The following is a 21655-nucleotide window of genomic DNA, read 5'->3' as shown; positions in this document are numbered from 1 at the left end:
GCGTCACTTTAGCCATTCTCACTTAGTCCTTAAATTTTAATGTAGTAGATGTTATCGCCTAATGTTGATTCAGCATAGGTATTGCGGCATTTCCCATTTGAATCTCATAGACTAGAATTTTCTCCAAACAGAACAAAATATATACGTTTAAAAAACGGTGCAGCTTTACAGGAATGTTTCTTTTAATAGAAAAACTAATTAGGAATAAGGTCTTTCAAAGCTTACTCAAAAGTACAAAACTGAATAGAAATTCTGACATTTTAAGATTTAAATCATCATGAATTGTGTTAGTCAATAAATCTGTAGCATAAGCAGGTGCAAAACCTTATTGTACTAAACCTCTTTACTGCACTTGTAAATTTTATCTGTGCAACTTAATATTGTTGGACACAAATTTGAACCATCCTAATGATACTTCAGTTTCTACACCCTGTTCCAAATTATTATGCAAATGGGATTTAAGTGTCATAAAGATGAATTTTTTTGTTGTGCTATTAAATTTATAGATGGTTTTGTGTGTCAGGGCTCTTTAAATCACTATAATTAATTTCAGAGAGCTGGTTGATTAGTTTGTCTGGTGAGATCAATTAAAGGAAGTCTACGTTCCTTTAATTGAGGAAAGCAGATTCCTCAATCATTGCTTTAAAGAAGGATGTTCCACATTATTGAGCAGGCCACAGGTTTCAAGCAACATGGGAAAGAGAAAGGATCTCTGCTGACGAAAATCATCAGATAGTGTAGTGCCATATGACAAGGTATGAAAACATTAGATATTTAATGAAAACTGAAGCATTATTGTACTGTGAAGAGATTTGTGTCTGATTCAGAACAAAGATGAGTTTGTACAGATAAAGACATACTGAGGAAGGTTTCTATTAGACAAATTCATTGCATTAAGAGAGCAGGTGTTAAAATGCTCTTACAAAGCAGCAAACAGTTATTTGAAGCTGCTGGAGCCTCTGGAACCTCATGGTGGAGGATCCTCCAGAGGCTTGTGGTGCATGAAGCTACTATTGGGCCCCTAACCAGAGCTCACAAGCAGAACCACTCATAGTGGGCCCAATCGTACATGAAGATTAATTTTCAAACAGACTTGTTCACTGATGACCGCTGTGCAACCCTGGATGGTCCAGATGGACGCAGTAGTGGATTGGTGTTGGACGGCCACCACGTCCCAACACGACTGTGACGTCAGCAAAGAGGTGGTGGAGTCATGCTTTGGGCCGAAATCATGGGGAGAGAATCACCCTTCAGAGTCCATGAAGGTGTGAAAATGACCTCAGCAAATATATGGACTTTCTGACTGATCACTTTCTTTCATGGTTCAAAAAGAAGAGCCGAACCTTCAGTAGCAAAATCATCTTCATGCATCACAATGCACCATCTCATGCTGCAAGGAATACCACTGTGTCATTGGCTGCTGTGGGCATGAAAGGGGAGAAACTCATGGTGTGATCACTATCCTCCTCTGACCTCTGACCTCAACCCTATTGAGAACGTTTGGAGTTTCCTCAAGCAGAAGATCTGAGGGTGGAATGCAGTTCATATCAAACCAGCAGCTCTGGGAAGATATTCTGACATCCTGCAAAGAAATTCAAGCAGAAACTCACAAGTTCAATCGATCAAGAATTGTGCTGAAGAAGGTTTTATGTTAACATGTAACTCTGTCTGTTAAGATGTTTTTGATTGAAACAGCTTTTGATTTTAGTACATGTGACCACTTAATGCTGCACATTTAAAGAATGACCGTTTGCAGTTCTTTATAATCCATAAAATGTTTAGAAAATCTGCTGTGCATAATAATTTGGAACAGAGCATTTTGAGTTTTTTATTTTTGAAAAAAATACTGTTCTCATGGGGAGCTTTGTTCAATAAAATTTGATTTACACAGTAATAGTTCATGACTTGAAAATAATACTGACCATAATTTGCATTGACCATTTAAGAAAATCTGAGAAAACATCACTTTCATAATAATTTGGAACACAGTGTAGAGTATGATTTTTCAGCTGCTTTGTTTCATCACAGTTGTGATTTAGTGAAATTTAATAACTAAGACAAGTGGCATTGACAGATTTTTAAAAAATGTCATCATGTCAGCACCAATGAAGCCATTTTTGAGATAAAGACAAGAGAAAAAAGGTGGACCTAGTGATGGAGCTCCCAAACCCACTACTGGCGACTAGAGGTCCAACATTTGGCATTTTTAGGTCGCATGCTTTAGCCCAGGACAAATCTTTTGACTGATTCTACTTCTGTGACGGGTCAAATGATTACATGCACACATATGCACTCTTCCAACCACGAAGCACTAAGCCTTTTAGGCTTTGAACACAAGAGGGTGTTTATGTGAATAGCTGATCAAAGACATCTCACACTGCTGTACACTCTGAGAGTTTAACGTGTTCTGACAGCGATGCACGCATTCGCTTTATTCTACTTGACATTCAAAATCAATTAAACAGATGTTCAGACTGCCTGGTTGCCACGTCGACTCAATATTCTCATCAGAAGTTATAGACGTAACTCTCCTCCACACCTGTCCCCTCACACACACCTAACAGTCTGGAAAGGTCGCAGTCAATAGAAGGGACGGCAACATACAAATATTGAGCACTCAGATGCCACGTGTACGTTTGTCATGGCTTTAAACAGACATGAGAGGGATAAATTATGGTCCTCCGTGAAGGTTCGACTGACGGACGAGTACAAAGGGTCAGCAGGCTGACAAACGGGGTCAATCTGGTCTAATTGATTGGGCTGAACCTTTGATGGTGCCTAGAGTAGGAGGAAAAAACCAAAAAAAGACAAAACAGAGAGGGAGTTTGGGGGGAAAAAATGGCACTTTCAGTGTGTGTCGGTACCTCCAATCCTGCAGGGCTGAGCGGTGAGGATGAGGAGGTGGTTGGGGAGGATGAGGATGACGTGGAGGAAGGAGATAAAGGGGAAGTGACTCCTCTTGCACTGGTCTCTGTCAGCTTCTTCAGCTTCAGATCCACATGCTTGCTGTTTGTGCCTGAGAGAGAAGAAAGAGCATAAGGACATGGAAGAACCATAACTGACCAAGATATGGCAAAACGCCTTACAACAGAGCATTTCATTCAGTTCTGATCAATTACCTTCACTTAACACTAATGTCAAATTAATTGGGTTCTTTTATGATTTCTTTCATTGGTTGTTTCTCCGGGATGAATTCTAGCTGTTAGTCGGTAAAAAAAATGTGCGAAAAGGCCGATATATATACAAACACTACCACTATAAATAAAAATTTTGCAACTTTCCAGAAAATTAAAAATATTGGTATCGCCCAAATTGGCATGTCAGGCTTTTTAAAGACTGGTGTTTAGCCAGGGGACTGGAGTCGGTGCACACCTAATTTAAATTTCTTCACTTCCTGGCATGAGCCCATCTTTTCATAATAGTCAATACATTTTTACAGTGTTGAGGTCTGAGGTATTCCAGATGCTTAAGGTTAATCTGTTTATACAGGTATTTGTATTGTAACCATATAGACACTAATTTAAGGTTAGAGTTAAAAAGCACTGCTTAAATTTTTCATCAACTAAAGTCTCGTCTCCAAAACTTTGTGGAACTATGGCTAAATAGCTCATCTTTGTCTCCTTTGAATAGGAATACAGCAACAAATATCAGTCAAGTATCAGGTAACTTGTCTTTATTGTAATGACACTAGCTTGGATATACTGTGGAATAAATAAGAAGAGAAATCTTTAACTCTCCTGGGAAGACTGTCCTTACTTTCTTCCAAAAGTGCATTTGTGAGGTCAAACACTGATGTTGGAAGAGACAACCTGCTCTCTAATTCAGAACAAAGATGTTTTGTTTTCTTGATTTGTTGTGTGGAAGCTTTTCCACACAAGACTCAATTATCAAAACCACTTTGTGTGCTGTGGACGGTTGTGTTGGAAGGGGAAGATGTCATTCCAAAGGTGGTTCCACATAATTGGGAGCATAAAATTGCGCAAAATATATTCGTATGTTGAAGGGTTAAGCGTTCCCTTTGCTGGAACTATTGGGGGGTAATTTAAACTCAGCCATCCCCACATTATAATCCCTTCAGCACCAAACTTTACACTTGACAACGCTGTCAGGGAAGCATGGTTGTCCCGGCAACCATCAAACCCAGGAAGGAAGGCAAGACTCATCACTCCAAAGAACAAGTGTCCACCACTCTAGAGTCCACTGCTCTACACCACTGCATCCAACGTTGTGCAGCATATTTGGTGATGGACGGCTTGGATGCAGCTGCTGGGTCATTAAAACCCAATTCACAAAACTCTTTACGCTGTGCTATTCTGTTCTTGAGCTGTTCTGGAGAGAGTCAATCTATCGATGCTGGAGTTCACTGAGCTCCTGAGAGTGACCCATTCTGGTATGGATGTGTGTTGGGTTTTACACCCCTGTAGCCAAGAGCTGCAACTATCAATTAGTCGGATTAAAAGATTTGTTACATTCTGCACAGTTTTTGTTTAACCACTTAACCCTATTTCATGCAAATGTTAGAAAAATGTTTTTTTTTTAAATGCAAACAAACAATTACAGATTTTCCTTAAATGTACATGTTGTTGTTTTTTTTCTTCTCAGTCTTGGCTTAGTTACTGCTCTGGCTGTGTTGTTTTTTCAGAAAATGGCATTTTCTAGTCTGCATACTCCAGTTAATGATTAATCGATTATTATATTAGTTGACAATTATTTCAATAATCAATTAATCACAATCAATTGTTTCAGCCCTCCTGTAACCATGGAAACTGGAAAATCTGATTTCAAAGTTTTAGGCCTGTCACAAAAACAAATTTTGCTGTGCAATAAATTGTCCATGTAATTATTACAATAAATGATTTTTTTTTTTTTTACAAGCATTTTCAAGTCATTTGTTGAAAATAGCATAAGTTTGTACGCTGCGTTTACTCTCTGGAAGCTCCATCAACTTTAACTTTGTAAGCACGTAACTCTGGAACTGACACATAAAATATCCAAAATAAAACTCAACAACCAAAAACATTAAATAAAATGGAAATCAAAAACACACACAACCAAAACCATAAATAAAATAGATTATGAAGTTCAGTTACTCCACATCTTCTCTTTTTAAATCCACCTGTCAATATTTATTTAGGCTTTTATTCTGTCTTGTTTGTTTTCTTCTCTCTGTCTCGGTGTGTGTGTGTGTGTGTGCGAGTGTGTGTCTGCCAGTGGCTGCATACAGCTCTATTTTCCAGGGACTGGTAACCACAACTCCCCTGCCAGGCCAGACCACAGCATTGAGGAAGATGAAAGAACAGGAGGGCAACCGTTTCATGTGTCATCTCCCTGTGTGTAGCCATCAAACACACCCACACACATGCAACATGCATGTATAAAGATACCAAATATAGACACACACTCTTAACTTTGTCATATCACATAAAACACAGCTAAAACACGTGCAAAATTCACATAATCTCCGCTGCATTTAGGGAGTTAATATAGACTGATTAAAGGGCGGCATCAGACGCTTTAAAGCTACGTTCGCAACCACAGATTTTCCTTTAAAAAAACATTTCCAACAAAGACAACAATAATGAAGAAAAGCAAAAGATAATGCACTTCAAAAGGTAGAGAAAGCATTTGTTTGTTTTCATGTCTGTTTTGTCGTGTCCCTCCCGGCACTCTAACCTATCGCACATCGACAGGAAAACGCAAGCGGTAAACAGAACAAATTAATTACAAAAAAAATAAAATAAAGCAATTAGTTTACCTCTGAAGATTTGGCCAAATGTTTTCCTGGAGATATTTGTTTTTATTTTGGACTAACTTTTCAGTTTAATGATCAAAAGTTTGGGAAGTTTATGATGAAACAAACAACAAACTTGAATGTTCAGAAGTATTTTCTTTCTGAGTCAGTGTATCTGTATCATCAGAAAAAGTTTGTCCTTGCATAATTTAGAAGAACAAAACACAGCGACTCTAAATGATTAGTATGAATTCAAGTTAGAGGTGAAGTGTGACCTGGGAAATGAATAAGTTAGAAGAGTGAATGAATCACGCAGCATCAGCCGTTAGTTTTACCCAGAGAGGTTAGCTCAGAGGCGGGGTTAGTAAGCTCCAGGCACCCCAGTGGGGTGGATGTGCTCGGAAGGGCCTCCTGTGGTAGCTGGTTAGTAGTAGCCGAGGCAGCATCAACAGAATCCCCATCACCAAAGTGGAAGTGCTCTTCCTCTGCCCTACTCTGCTCCTCATCCTCACTCTTTTCACCGTCCACATCATCTTCCTCAAGGCTTCTCAACCTGCCCAAAACATCTGTGGATGCAAAGTTGGAGAAAACAAATGGGCAGAAGCAAATGAAGAGGGAAAAAAGAGGAGAGGATGTAGGGTTAAGTGTAGTCATGGCAATGAGGAGGGTGATGGTTACGGAGAATGAGAGGGAAGAGAAGAGAAAGACAGTATTTGATTAGGTTGCATTAGCATCAGCCTGTGATCCTACTACCTGAGTTATTGATCCGAAAACTCAACTATTCAGCACGTACATGTAGAACATTCATGATCACTTTGAGAAGCTACCTGTTTTGTGTGGTGTTATTTCATCTAGGGCTTGACAGTAAATCAATACTGATCAGTAGTGAACAATTCTTACAAAATCAACCGGCCCATTTATCATTGACTAATCAGGTCTGCATTTGGGATACAAGTACTGCTGGACAGAAATCCTGGGGCGGACCAAATGCTAGTTCTTCTACTGGCATGCTTATGTCTGAGACTTTAGCTGCACAGCAACATAATTAATACCCATGATTTTGGCTGATTTCGGAGCGATATCCAGTATCTATATTATATTTGAACACCCATAGTGTATGTACTTATGTACAGAAGAACTACTGATCCTAACTGAAGGGAATTTCAGTCCCATTAACATATACAAATATATGGCCAAGTCAAAAGTTCAAGCACACACATCCCAAGCATGAAAAGCATATTGATTTTGGGCTCCTTTTACACTTCATTTTTTTCAGGATTATATGGTAGTACAACAAAGTTTGCTGTATTTTTGTTCCACCCAGGTAAAAGAAAAGCTCAACTCTATCAATAAATGCCCTAAATAAATATGACGTACGGTGTGCCAGAGAAGTCTTTATTGCATTAAGAGTTTAATGTATTTTTAATCTAAAAGAGCAAACCATTTAATAAAACACCAATTTGTTTGAAAGCAATTAAGGACCCATGCCTCCAGGGGCTCTTGATCCAAAATTCAAACCTTGAAAACTCCAAAGTCAATTTCAAACATTTACGAGAATTTCCGGCACCCGAACAAACAACGAAATCTCAAGTATAACACTCAAACTAAATTAGTAAAGCCTAGCAGAGAGTCAAGTTTGTAGCTAATGTCTGAGTGGGTTTGTGTGTTGGGGCAGAAAAAAAAGAAGGAAAAAACTCTGGCACACAATGTGAAAATGAGAACTCTGTATAATTTCTCCCTCATTCAAAGATCTGTTGCTTGCCTTTCTTGTTCCAGATAAAAGAGGTGAGGCAAACAAAAAACCTCAAAAACATGAAAGCACATATTCCATTAAGTCTCCTGAGGGGTTCGTTGGAAACAATGGTGTCTCCACATTAGGAACAAAACAAAAAGCATGTTAGGAGAAAGTCAAATGGAGACCTGTGCGGCGCTAGCTGCATGGATAACCCACCATGGATTAAAAACAAAACAATCAGTAAACAGTGTCAGACGTTGCAAGCTCCCTCCTCTGCTATTTATTACTTGGAGGAGAGAAACACCAAGAACAAAGAGGGAAGGAGACGGAGTCAAAATAACAGTATTTCCAGATTTTTCTTTTCTAATTTGCTAGCTGCGATGCCAAGCGTGCTAGCAAGCGCCATCCCTGCGTGGCTGGCTGAAGCCTAATTAATAGGGGGGGCCATGGTGATGGAGTTTGGAAAGTTTCTTTGCGGGCAGACTGTTGGAGGGGGCAGGCCGAGGTGCATTTAAAGGACTGTGAATGGTGATGAGGGGAGAGCGGCAGAGAGACGGAGAGAGTGGGGGCTAGGATTAGCCGTTCTGCTCGGCAGGCCTTGTGTATCACAGCCCACAGCGTTTCTCTTTCTTCCTCCTCTTCGGTTCTGTTCTTTCCTCTGACTCCATTTTTAATGAGATCAACAATTAGTCGAATAAAGAAATGCTGAGGGAGCAAATAAATCAAGTGTTATCTTCAGTTTGTCTCACAGTCTTTGTCCTCTGCTGTTTTTGCCCCCCCTCTTGATAAGAGTTTATTAGCGTTGATTTTGGTGCTTTAACTTAATTTATTATTGCTTTCAGAATTTTTTTTTGACTGTACATATGTCTCAATAACTAACTCTAAGCTATGTCAAGGGGCAGCATTATGGGTTTTATAGGCATTGTGCAATTTTACAGCACAATCAAATAATTATGAAAACTCCAGTTGTGAAAGAAATGCTGTGTATATCAAATATGACCTAAGAGAAATTTTACTTTGTTAATGATGCCTTGAAATTGGTCCTCTTTCAAAACTCCTGCTCTTCCTGAAACTCCATCTTCAGAAAGTCATCACAACATCACTACTAACACTTTAAAACCATTTTTTAGCAGCACAGCGCTGAGAAGTAGCTCCTATAATGAGCTCAACAGATGTGCACTTCCTCCAGATGTTTGCTAATATCTGCTGTCTAGTCTGATGGAGCTGAGTGCATTACCAACTGTGTCTCAGAGTGCTTAAGGGCTCTGCATGGTTGAGCCAAACTGCTGAAATGGGTTCTCATGGTCGCAGTTGCATGTCGAAAATTATGTTATTTTTAAAAAATTTTGCTCCACCCTGTATGCAAAGCTATTGTGTGGTTAGTCAGAATTTTGTGGGTGTTTGTTCAGGCGAAAAACATTGCTACTCACCTTCCAGAAGCCAGTTTTTCAGTAACCGAGCAGGATGGATAGCTTAAACTTTTTTCGGCTCTGGTAGCCTTTTAGTTGATAGCGAAGCGACAGGAAAGTGGGTTGTGAGAGCGAGGGAGAAGACATACGGAAATAGTCGACGGGCCAGGACTCGAACATGTGACTGCTGCGTTGAGGTCCTGAAACTATCCATGATAGAAAGATTGAAGTAGTGATTGTCCAAGGCTGTGAGGAAGTATGTAGTGCTGGACTAAAACACTGAACTCCCCCTGCTCGGTTCTGATCCGATGCCTTATGTTATTTTCATGGAGATGTTGGAGCTCGTCAATCATCATTTTACTATCCTCCGAACTTGTGAACTCATAATAGTCCTTCACCTCTATGCCATGATTGTTGTGTTTACTGTACTGTTGTAAGCCACATACGTGACAAAACACCATGACCTGCACTGGAACGGGAGGCAATTCACAAGAGCTTGACTTGGTATGTCTTGTGGACCTTGAAGGGTCTCCACCAAAATGAACATTCCGAAGATCTGGCTGACTCCCACAACATTTGAGTCTCAACATTTCCAAATCTAGCCTGTATCTACTGATGTCAACTCTGGGTCTATCTGCTCCTTCACCAATTTCATGTAAAATTGGACAGCAATTCAAGCTCTAACTGCTGTCCTGTGGCAAAGAACTGAGTTTCACAGCCAAAAAAGATGCAAAATGATGCCATGATGAAGGCATCATGATGTGAGGTGGCCAGAGGTCTTGGCCACCTCACAGAGGTTGAGTGAATCTGAAGGAACAGCAGACTCACCTCTACACAGAATATGGTTCCTTTTAAATAGCTTTTTACAGTTTTGTGCTTCCTCTGACAACTTCTCTGATTGTGAAAATGTACAACAGAGTCTTCATCTCATAGCAAAAACGTCACTACCAAAGTGTGTTGTGCTAAGCAACACTCAGTAAAAATGAAAAAGAAGTGATCTAGTCACCGTGCATCTATAATCTCCTGTTCCTTTTCTTTTCACAGTTCTGATATTAAGTTGAACTCACTTTATTTCTTTCTTAAAATCAGGCGCTCCTTTGGAACCTGCATTCACTCTTTGTCATTTGCATGCAGGGCATTTGGTCTTCTAAAACAAAGCAACTAAAAGCAGGGTGCATAACACAAAGACATCTGAAACAAATGACTTGCGCGGCCTAATAATGGTCATTGGGATAATAACCCCAATTTCAGGGAAATGGAAAGCAGTGGGAAATGTGCATAGGCAGTGTTTGCTACTGCTACAAGATGTTATTAGAAGTGCTCGGTGTTTTGAACATAATTTGGACGCACAATACGCAGTGCTGATTAATAATTACTGGCCTAAAGAGACGGCGGACGAGAGTGAAGACATAATAGAGGGGGTGGTGATTTTTAGACCCGCGGCTGTTGTCAAATGACATTTTTGTTTTCACTGAGGATTAGGCAGAACCCCTTTAGAGAGCATAATGGAAATGTGTGAGTGAATATAGAAAGTTAAAGTCAAAACCATACGACTGTGACGTTTGAATTATAGCAAATAATTATTAGTGATTGTTAGTTTTTGAATTACTTGCAGTGAATATTTCATGTTTCTACTATGGATGTCAGTAAATAAATAAACATAAATCCCCTTCAGAAAGATTGTGGCTCATGTTTATGCTTATTTTCATGTGTGAGGGCCTTCAGGTGTGTCCTGACCTCCTGCTGCCTTGGTACCTTTGCTTCTCTCCATGTTAGCTGGATCCAGTAAGCTCATGTCGGATATCTTGACTCCGGATCGGGCCTCGGCTATAAGCTGTCGGGCTCTTTCTCTTAGTTGTCTCCGACGCTCTGCATCGCGCTCCTGCACACAACCAGGGAAAACGGCTCTTTAGAGGGCAAATGTCATAAGAGAACTTCTTTTATAGATCTGCTATAAACGAATCATTAAAGCAACATAAGGACCATATGTTCATACCATTCAGAACTGCTTCAGGACAACGTTATCTCTTTTTTATCTCAATGCAACACTCTTTCCCTGTAGTTCACAGGTGTCAAACTCCAGTCCTCAAGGGTCGCTGTCCTGCAGTTTTTAGATGTGCCACAGGTACAAAACACTGGAATGAAATGGCTTCATTACCTCCTTCTTGTGTAGATAAGGTCTCCAGAGCCTTGCTAATAACCTAATTATTCTATTCAGATGTGGTGCAGTAGAGGCACATCTAAAAGTTACAGGACACTGACTGTTGAGGACTGGAGTTTGACACCCCTACTCTAGTTTAATGGCAAAAAGTATTGGAGTTTTGAGACCACAAACAAGCTCATCATGCTAGATTTTTGACTGGCAAGAATTATGCAGGACTACATAAATGCAAACACGAATCTGACAGAACATTTTTAGAGACTACATTGTTTACTCAAACTCTTTGCTTGAACAGCAAACACAAACAACTCCCACACATTTTCCAAAAGTCACTGCAAATAAATGGCTTTCAAAAGGCATATTTCATTGTATTTTGATGTGAGAACACCAACAATCCTTGATAGCACTAGGATAAATACATCATAATGGGATTTTCCACTGTTCTTCAAAGAAGGTTGCTAATTTTAAACGCTGTTTTCAGACACACTAGGAGCCTCTGGATGCAGGCCATCAGAAAACTTACATGGTATGGAACAGCAGAGCATGACCATTGATGTAAACAGTAATCAGATTTCGTTAGCAACAAAGAGGTCCTGATGGGAATATGCCTAATGGACACATAGCCCATTACTGCATTGTAACATGGGGAAGCCAGGAGTGACGACTCATCAAAGATCCAGGTGCACAAAAGGTAAAATTTGGTAAAGTGAGGCCTGGAAGAAGATGAATTTCTGCTCTTGCCACAAAACTCGCTTCTAAGTTTGTAAAACCTTTCACCACAGGATTACAAAACAAGTCTTGTACAAATATTGGTTTTACATGAAGGAAAAACACCAAGGACAACACATCTTATCCCGCAGGAATGAAAACATAGCTCTGTGTGAGTCAGAGGCTAAACCACTAAGACAACGTTGTTGTCAGACACATAGAAGTGCGTCAAGTCAGAAAACGTGTTGTTTAGCAAAGTTTTACAGTTTGTGTGCTTGCTGTTGGTACAAAACAACTCCTCACAGATCCACATATTATATAAATCAACCGTAACAATAACAATCTTTTAACAACAATAATGAGCTGAAGCACAAACTCACTTTTTTCAGTGCCTGGGCCAAATAAACATAAGAGTGTTTGACACCAGATGCTGTCTTGATTTTCTTTCAGTGTATTACCTTCTCTCATCAACCAAATTTGTAGCATTAGTTAGGTGACTTCTTAGGGTTTATTGACATGTGAGTAATCTAGCAACGTTTGGGTGACACTGTGGGTCAAAGAAAAGGGAGAGCTGAGGAATACCATACCAGATCAGAGAACTGTTTCTTGTCAGATCCCATTGAATGTAGTGAAGGAATGTCACCTACTGCAATGCTGCCAGAATATTTATGTTTTAAATTACTAGTGGTGATCTTATTTCAATTAGCAGTGGCATTTCAGAAGTGACTCATTAAAGTTTCTACACATGTTCTCGCCAAAATTCAATAAATTTCCGAGCTCAGGTTTCCAAATTTCTTTTCGTCAGTTAACAAATTGAGATCCAGAATGAATCTACAGTGAATATCTTGATGGCTGTCACGGTTTAGATATGGAACCTCGAAAGAAGGAAGGACAAATGGAAAGATAGGATCCATTTCCAGAATGTGTAGGAACTCTGTTTGAAAATGCACAAAGAACTCCAAACGGAAAATTTAAAGGAAAAGTATTATACCAGCCCTGTGTCTCTGATATTTTAAGAAATAAATTCTGAGAAAAGCACAACTACAAATGTTTCAGCTCTACATTTCCATCCATTCATCCATCCATCATTATACATGCTTATCCCTAACTGAGTGAGGTTGCCAAGGCTGCTGGTGCCTATCTCCAGTGGTCAATGGGCGACAGGCCGGGAACATCCTAGACACGTCGCCATGTCCTCTGTACTTTTGTATGTTAACAAAAAGGTGAAAAAAAACTGCATTAGAATCGATGTAAGCAATTAATCAAAAATAAAAGTTCCAGGCCCAAGTTATATCTATACAGGGTCACCTCACATAGGTTTGTGTTTCAGCTCTATTCTGACCATAGAAGATATACCTGTCTCTAAAAAGTTTTGTTATCAAAATAAATGTACACATCTCAACACATTATGCAGGTTAGAGCACAGAGGCACAGACTTCTCATCTTGGCAGCAGACAGATACAGTATTGAGCCGTCACCATCAGAGTAATGGCAGAAATGCCATTTTCAGGTGGTTTCAATATGATCTAACTGATAGTGGTGGCCACTACAGACACACACACACATAGCAACCACCATCAGTTAAGACAGGCACTTGCCTGCTGATGGCTCAACCAGCACACACTCACTGCATAGTCTATTAGCTACAGTAAGCAGTGACACAAACAAATATCTAGGACAGGTAATCTGAAACCAAGGATGCTCTGACTCCTGATAGTCCAGTAGACTCTGTTCAATTGGGGACCGAAATTGCAACATTTACAAAATTTTCGGCTGGTGCGGTTCACTCCACATCGCACTGTTGAACGAGCCAAACTTTTAGAAAGCTGTTCCCTATCTCGCCGATGAGGGCGCTGCACTAAGAACCACTGAAGGAAACGACATGAAAACTTCTGAAGAAGAATTGAGAATAACTTCTTTCTTCACAAAATGCAAACAGAATTGGAGTGGCGTGAGATTTTAGCAATTGTTGGATTTTCCTTTTGTAAAAAAACCACAAGCCATTTCTCTCGCTAGCACTGGACTCTCGCGTATGTTTGCTTGTATTTACCCAGAAAGCTCTATGCTGTAGTCCACACCTGCTTTTGGAGTGGTCTCTGGAGCACTTGTTATTCACATTTGTATTCGAACCGCACCAGAGTTCTTTTAGGTAGACCAGAGTTCAATTACGTGTTCACACATCCCCAAATGAACCAGGCTTTCTTGGTAAACAGACCAGAGTTTGATTAAAGCAGACTTGGTGTGAATGCACCCCGAGTTTTGGCAAGACTTTTGACAAGTTAGTTAATTCAAACACACAAGAGTGTGTTATGAGAGAGACTTCCCATTCTCAGTGTACTGTTGTGAAATGTTATGAGTGAATCTTGGGCAGAAAGATTCATTATGAGTTAAACGGATGTTGGAAAACAGAAAGCTGGAAGTCGCTTGTCTAACTTTTGTCACTGTAACAGACAGACTCGATATTCCACTTGAACGTGTGAACAGACTCTGAACCGATGCCTCATCCCTCGAACAGAGCTCACCGCATATGACCCAGGGGACAGCAAAGCTGCGTTTCCTCATCGCCGCTTTCCTCCCTGTGGTTTCCTGTTAATCAGGCTTCTCCATATTGAGGCAGGGTTTTAGGGCAGGCCTATTGAAGCCACCCATTTATCCATTAACAAAACAAGCAGCGCCCGCTAATGAGCTACATCTCTCCATTTCCATGTCAATTGTTTGTTTGTAGCCATTGTTCGGCTGGGACAATGGGGCTGTATTGTAAATGACAGCAACCCTAATGCACTCTGCAAGTGTGTGTGCTGAGAGAGAGAGAGCGCCTAGGGGGATGGCCATAGGGAGAGGGGAACGCACCTTTGAGAGAGACTGATAAAAAGAAAGACAGTTGGGGACGGGGGTGAGACAGAAAGGGAGATAAAGAGTGAAGACAGGAGAAATGGCTGTTACTGTTCTATAGAAAAGTAGATTTAAGGGGACAACTTCTTAGGTTTTTGACAAACAGAAAGCTTATTTATAACGCCACATAAAAGTTAACATTGATTTGGTTTGTTCATTTTAGAATATAGTTTGAAAACTGCTTTGCATCAAACTGCTAAAGGTTTTTTGCAGTTTGCATTCTTGGAATGGAAACCTACAAATGGGTTCAATAATTTCTTTATGTCAGCTTGGTTTTGTTCTAGCAGTTCTTTGTTTCCTTCTTACCTCCATCTTTTTCATCTGCATGTAGTGGAAGCAGGAATATGGATGTTTCCATAATGTAATATGATAACGGTAATGTTACAATGTTATGGCCTTCTGGCTATCGTCTGGTTCAGATATCAAATCTGGCCTTTACAGATACAACTACCACTCTGATGTCATTCTATCTGTATACATATACATAAGCTCTGGAACCAACACAATCCAAAACATCCCTCTATATTATTGGTGTTGGCCAATTTTGGGGACAGAAAAACGGGAAATTGAGTTTGTCTGTCCAGGGGCAAGGATTAACACTATGGAAGCGGAAAACCGCCTGGCTGCGGCAGTAACAGAAAGAAGGCATTTTGGTGAAAGGAGAGGGAAAGATGTAGCCATTTTTTTTGTCTAATTTTACATGCATGTGCAGGTTGCGTATTAAAATAGGACTAAATATTCCCCTTGAACTTTTTCCTATTTTGTCAGGTCACAACCACAAACCTCAAAATATTTTATTGGGAATTTTGATGGAACAGACCAACAAAGTCCTTGAAGTGGCAGGACAATGATACATGGATTTTAGTTTGCCTTAATTTTGCAAATTACCAATTAGTAAATAGGGGTGTCCCGATCCGATATTGGAAATCGGTAAATGTTTTTGAATTATATCAGCCTTCATCTACAATCTAAGAGAGGAGCACTCCTCTCCAGTATTTATTTATTATTTTTTTATATTTCTATTAGGAGGGAAAGAGACATTACAGGCAAAATTTTAACTATTAAGGACATAGTATGCTATATAGTAACACAACTTCTCCATGACATCGATAGAAAAGAACAAAACACAGGAACAGGAGGTAAAAAGTATATGGATGGAAAAAAGGCATACAATTAACCTCCTAATGGTAATTTTCTTTTTCTTACACAATATGGACACGATATGTACACACCTAATGAAAAAATAAAATAAATAATAATAATAAAAATAAATTAAATAAATACAAATAAATAACTAACTAAATAAAAATAACGATAGGTGTGGGGTGGGGTGTGTCATTCAATCCGGGAGAAGAGACTGAAGAAAGTGAAAGAATATCATGAATTAGTGGAGTTGCTCCACTCCAGTATTGAGGCCAGCCCAGCATTTGTATCCAGCAGGATTTGTATCCCGCACACAGACCCATTAGTTAACAACAAACAGGTCAGTCGTTCTCATACTTGATGTTATTGTTCTGATTAATATCAGCCTTTTCTAACATTCACACGCTACAAAGTACGTAATGAAAGTATGTATGATTCATGCTGATATCGTATTGGGAAAACACTGGTGCCGGCCGATACTCAAAGCTGCAATATCTGTATTGTATTGGAAGTCAAAAAGTTGCATCAGGACACCCTTATTAGTAAATAATTAACCATCTTCAGTCGCAAAGTCTGTGCACATACACACATGATCTTTGCTCTGATTTGTTCTGCATAATTAAAAATATAAACATATGTACAGATGCATAAAACAAGGCTAAAGGGTTTTTTCTATCTTATAATATGGCTCCATCAACTAATATTACAAAAGAGAAAGACGAGGTTGAATTAATGCAAATATGCAAGGTTTCAATATTGGTACTCTCAGGTATCCATCAGAGAAAGCCTAGAGCAAGAAACTGCTCCCATGACAGCTGGTTGTTACAAATAGTGTTCTGTAGCACCAATCTAAAGGTAAACCTCTCAAAACAGTTTGTGCCCAGAATGTGTGGGGTCTGTAGAAATGTTAGCTCCCTTTTTCCTGACGAGAACTGAACAAGTCATGGATGGAGGGAGGGTTAGCATCGATGATCCTCTCAGTAGATTGTTGCAGTTTGGACTTGTCCTCTTTAGTGAGTGAGCTAAATCACAATAATGGATTAGCACAGATCCGACTAAATAATGGCTATGGAGAAGATGACCAGAACCTCCTGCGGCAGGTTGCACTTATAGGATTGATACAGGGAGCTACGGTCTCTGTACTCTTCACAGTAGTAATCAATTCCAGCCACAAAGCTCAATGCATTTAATTGGGATTTTATTTGACAGTTAATCAGGTCCTTCAAAAAAAAAATAAAATAAAAAATCACATTAAGACGGCAACAATTTTTGTAAAAACCATGTATAATACATTGAATTTGCCTTTGTAATGTGACAAAATGTGAAAATGTTTGAGTGATATAACCAATTTTACAAGATGTCAATCACACTTGTTGAGAGATTTCCTATTTACAAAAGCGGTAAAAGAGAAAAGCAGATTTTCAGTCCCAACATTTATCTACTCTGCAGCATAAAGCGTTGTTTATGCATTTCTGAGCTCTAACTATTGCAAATATGGATAAGAGGACATTATCTCCCCTTGTAATTTAGTGCATTCCAAAACTTCAGCTCATTGCCAGACCTACTGAGGCTGGTGCCTGTCAATCAAGCGCTACCAACTCTGTCAGTCCAATTAAACCCAGTGTTCTGTGGCAAAACGATATGCCAGAAGTTTTATTTTGAAGAGCAAATTGGTTGACCAGGTGGAGATTAAATGCCACCTAGCGGACACAGAAACAGGACAAAAGGGGGTACTCACACTAGCAGTTTGCAAATTGGAAAGTGACAATAGATGGAAACAAACTCTTGCCTTAATGTGCCAACAGCCCAACGTCACGTCCAAAAGCCACGGGGACATAACCCAACTAAAAACACAGAGAGTACAAACCCAACCAGCTGCATCATTACACGATCAAAGTCAGGATGGAAAAACACAAGCAGAGAAAAAGGTGGAGAGAAAGCGTGACAGCTGGTGGTCAGTGGGTAACCCGGCTTTAAGAATGAAGGCTCAGGAGGAGGAGAGACTTTGCTTTTTTTGAATGGTGACAACAAGAACAATCGTGTACTGTGTCTTCTGTTGACGGGTGGGAACCTCCGAGGGGAAAAGGAGGCTCAACGGATGACTGCAAGCCTGAGACAGAGGCTCCCTCTGTGGGGCTGGCGTCGCGTGAGGACCCCTCTCTGCTTTGGAGGCTCTTTATGAGCAGGTTGTCGCCCTGGTTGCTCATTTTTGGGCGAGCGGGGGGAGAAAAAAGGGTGGGAGGGCACGCACCGCCGGTCATGTACAGAGACCTGGCGTGGGCACAGAGTGATGCTACACACACACAATCGCTATCTAAAAAGAGGTTGCCAACCTCCCAGATAGCCAGCCAGTCTGGCAGCCAGTCATGCAGTTCCAGACATTTGTCATGACAGGCTAATTCACAGTCAAGAGGTCCTTTAGGTCTCTATCTTTTCCAGCACACACATGCAAAAGCACTGCTGAACACACACACTGAAGAAGTCGCATTGCTCAACACAGCTTAGATTGAAAGTTCAGGCAGGATACGGATGCAACTTAGGGCTACACAACAATTGAACATATTTGTGTTGAATTCAAAATTTGATAAGAAAAATGCCTCTGAGGTGATAAAACTTTACATTCTCCTTATACAAGTTTTAAGGCATCTTTTGTTACAAATGTATGGGCTATATGTTCTGACATTTAACAAGGCTAGCAGTCTATTGTCAGAATCCAAAGGGTTGCAAGCACAGAAGGTTGTTTGTAAAAATATCTTGAAAATTATAATTGAATTAAAATACAATGTGTTTCCTACAACACTAATTATTCAAAAAATAAAAGATGCACAATCCAAAGAGACTTATGGGAAATTAGGTTTCCCACTTTCAAGAACGAGACTTCAAACTGGACCAATCGTCTCCAAGCAGAGCAAGTATATTCAAGTAGGTGAAACGGAGCAAATTAAGAAATGTGCTACGTTTTTTCCGGTCAAAATTAGGTTAACAAGGCAAGACAGCAAAAAGGGGAGTGACAGAGGAGGAAGCAGAGAGGCAGATGGAGACTAGTGTGGAGCTTATCGGCTGCCTCCAGACGGACTGCGCGGATCAATGGGCATGCGAGGCCCACAGCGATCAATGCATTTGATAAAGAATTAAAGAAGAACCACTGTACATAGCTATCAAAGAACAGGGACACACCCTAATTATGATTTGACAGGTGAGCGCCCATGATAGGGGTCTGGGTGTGCAAATATATGAACGCTATAAATACAGAAATATGAAACTGCGAGACGGAGGTGAAGGCCATATACCTATATGTCAGAGGATAAATGTTTAGAAACTAACATGAAGGTCCAGAAGTGGTGTGTCAATGTACTTGTGCTATGTGTATAAGGGTTTAATGTTAGTGGGTATGTGTCTTTGTGAGGGATACTGTACTTCTGATTTCAGGGTCTGTTCTGAGTAAAGCTCTATAATAACTTCCTACAGTTTGAACTGTAATCTGGTACAGGCATTCTTTGCTAATAAAAGTGGTTTAAGGCAATGTGTATTTTTCTATTAAGCATTGCTGCAATGACTTGTTGGAATAAAAATTTAATTAAAAAAAGTTTCTGCGGGGCGTGCTCCGGTGGCGTAGAGGGTAGCCCGCCCCACGCTTGGAGGCCTTCAGTCCTCGACTCGGCCGTCGCGGGTTCGATTCCCGGACCAGACGACATTTGCCGCATGTCTTCCCCCCTTTCCAGTCAGCCTACTGTTGTATAAGGGACACTAGAGCCCACAAAAAGGACACCCTGGTGGGGGGAAAAAAAAAAAAAAAGTTTCTGCAAAATGCAAAACATTTTCTACTATGACAATCACTCGCTAATGCGTATGAGGAATTATGAAATGTTGGAAAAGATCAGAAACAGAAGAAAATGTATAAAAATATTCAGATATTAAGAAATTTGCTTATCTTTCATTTGAGTTTGATCAAAGTGCTCAAAAGAACGCCTTGCGGAAATCAATAACGATGTCATTGAAAAAACGTCTGTCCAAACTGTTCACGGCCTATCCGCAATTTGTGGTTTTCATGGAGAAGGATGACATGTTCAACGATTTTACGTAAAAAAAGGAAATAAAAAGAAAACATCAGTAGTCTGAAAACAAAACAGGATGGATTGCGCCGTTGCTGACACTCGCAGTTGGTCACACATGAACAAAATAACGAGAAAAGAAAGATGAAGAGGTATGTGGGCCCTGAAGAGGTTTGCGACTGTAGGTGAATTACAGCTTTCTTCTCTGATGGCTTGATCAGCTCTTGTCCTGCAATTTAGAGAGCTGTCTTTCTCCTGCCCGTTAACACACACACACACACGCCCGCGCACGCCCCCACGCACGCACACGCACTCACACACTCAATTTAGACTGTGCCTTTGATCTCTGCTCCAGTCTATTCAGTCATGACACATACTCTCTCACTCCAAGACACGCGCGCAAAGAAACTCCCCACCACACTATTTAGTTTCATTCAGGGCGCATTTTTAGGGAAAAAAAACTGAAAAAAAGAGAAAGGAGGAGAAAAGAGGGGGGAGAAAAGGAAGAAAAGGGGGAAAAAAACAGAGAACAGAGAGAATAAAGGAGTGGCAGGCACATTCAAACAAGGCCTGGAGGAAAACTATTACTGCAGGAAGGGAAGGGAAAGGACAAGAGGAGGAAAAAAGAACAAAGTGTGGATGAAGGAGCAGAGTCCACAAAGCCATGTCAGAATTTTAAAAAGCAGCACCATCGTGTTCTGTATGTGGTGTACAGACAGCACCTTACTTCTCGCCTTTTAATGGCATGACTGACGAGCAGAAAGGGCAAAAGGAACTGTTGTAAATTGTTTTATTGTTGTTGAGACTTGTAAAGAGTATATCACACTCTTTAATATGATTGCAAAGTTGCCAATTAGTGAATGCTATAAGTTGTTTTACACTCTGTCAATAAATCAAGTTTATTTGTAGAGCGCATTTCAGCAACAAGGCAGTTAAAAGAGCCTTACATCATAAAAACGTAAAAAATGTCATGAAAACATCATAAAGTTACCAATCCTGAAACCACTACCAAACATTACATCTTGTCGAGAGCCATCTTCCAAAATATCCATACACATCAAATATGTTGGTCAATGTTCAAGTGATTGTGAGTTGAAAGCAACTCTAAGCAGGTGTGTTTTTGGCCTTTAATTAAAGAAAACAGTGTTTCGGGCTGTTTAGCAGTTTTCTGGAAGTTTGCTCCAGGTTTGTGGTGCACAGACTCTGAATGCAGTTTCTCCACCTAACGTGCAAACGACCAGAAAACAAGAAATCTGAACGGTCTCTGACAAGAAAATCAGAAGAAAACATATCTTGTACTGAAACAGAATATGTCCCGTATAAATCTAATAATTAAAATGAAAAGAAAGAAAAACTAAAGTGCAGACAGCAGATGACAACACCTGCAGGTCGAAACAGCAGAGACCCAGGAGCCCGCTTCACTGATGAGGACGGGGGGGGGGCAGCTGGGGCGCTGGTCGGCAAAAATCAAACGGGACCCAATTATAGGAATCACAACGAGTCAGTGAGCAGGGGAACTCTCTTACCTGGAAAACACCAAGGCATGTGTGTGCACTCCCTAAGCAAGCGCACATACTTTTTAAAAAGGCCACAGGTGCTAGATATTTGCACAAAACACACACACACACACACACACACACCTCATCGCTTTACAGTTTAGGTTTTTTTTTTTTTTTTTGCAAAGAATTACACACAGTGCGGTTCACGGGCACACGTTCATCCCAAACCTAGTGTGGATCCTGATAATTAGCCTGGCCAGGCCGCTGTGAAATTACTGTTCTCATCTGCTAATGGATGAGAAGACCTGGAGCGAATAGACGCAGA

At 40.3% G+C, this 21655-nt stretch overlaps 1 protein-coding gene across 12 annotated transcripts in view; it reads right to left on the bottom strand.

Moving 5' to 3' along the window:
• ehbp1 (EH domain binding protein 1) overlaps window positions 1–21655 on the bottom strand; it is a 169450-nt gene that overhangs the window by 56900 nt on the left and 90895 nt on the right. For 9 of the 12 annotated variants that reach the window (XM_044136431.1, XM_044136434.1, XM_044136430.1 and 6 more), the window contains 3 exons: window positions 10613–10757; window positions 6067–6297; window positions 2865–3016 (listed from right to left, as the gene is read on the bottom strand). In XM_044136431.1, the coding sequence (XP_043992366.1) occupies window positions 2865–3016; window positions 6067–6297; window positions 10613–10757 (528 nt within the window). The remainder of the gene's footprint in view (window positions 1–2864; window positions 3017–6066; window positions 6298–10612; window positions 10758–21655) is intronic. The other 3 variants (XM_044136438.1, XM_044136440.1, XM_044136441.1) reach the window with 3 other exon arrangements.

Source organism: Gambusia affinis, linkage group LG13 (genome assembly GCF_019740435.1).
Source record: "Gambusia affinis linkage group LG13, SWU_Gaff_1.0, whole genome shotgun sequence".
Taxonomy (NCBI): Eukaryota; Metazoa; Chordata; class Actinopteri; order Cyprinodontiformes; family Poeciliidae; genus Gambusia; species Gambusia affinis.
The sequence above is the reverse complement of the archived record's forward strand: the minus strand, read 5'-3'. Positions and strand labels throughout refer to the sequence as shown.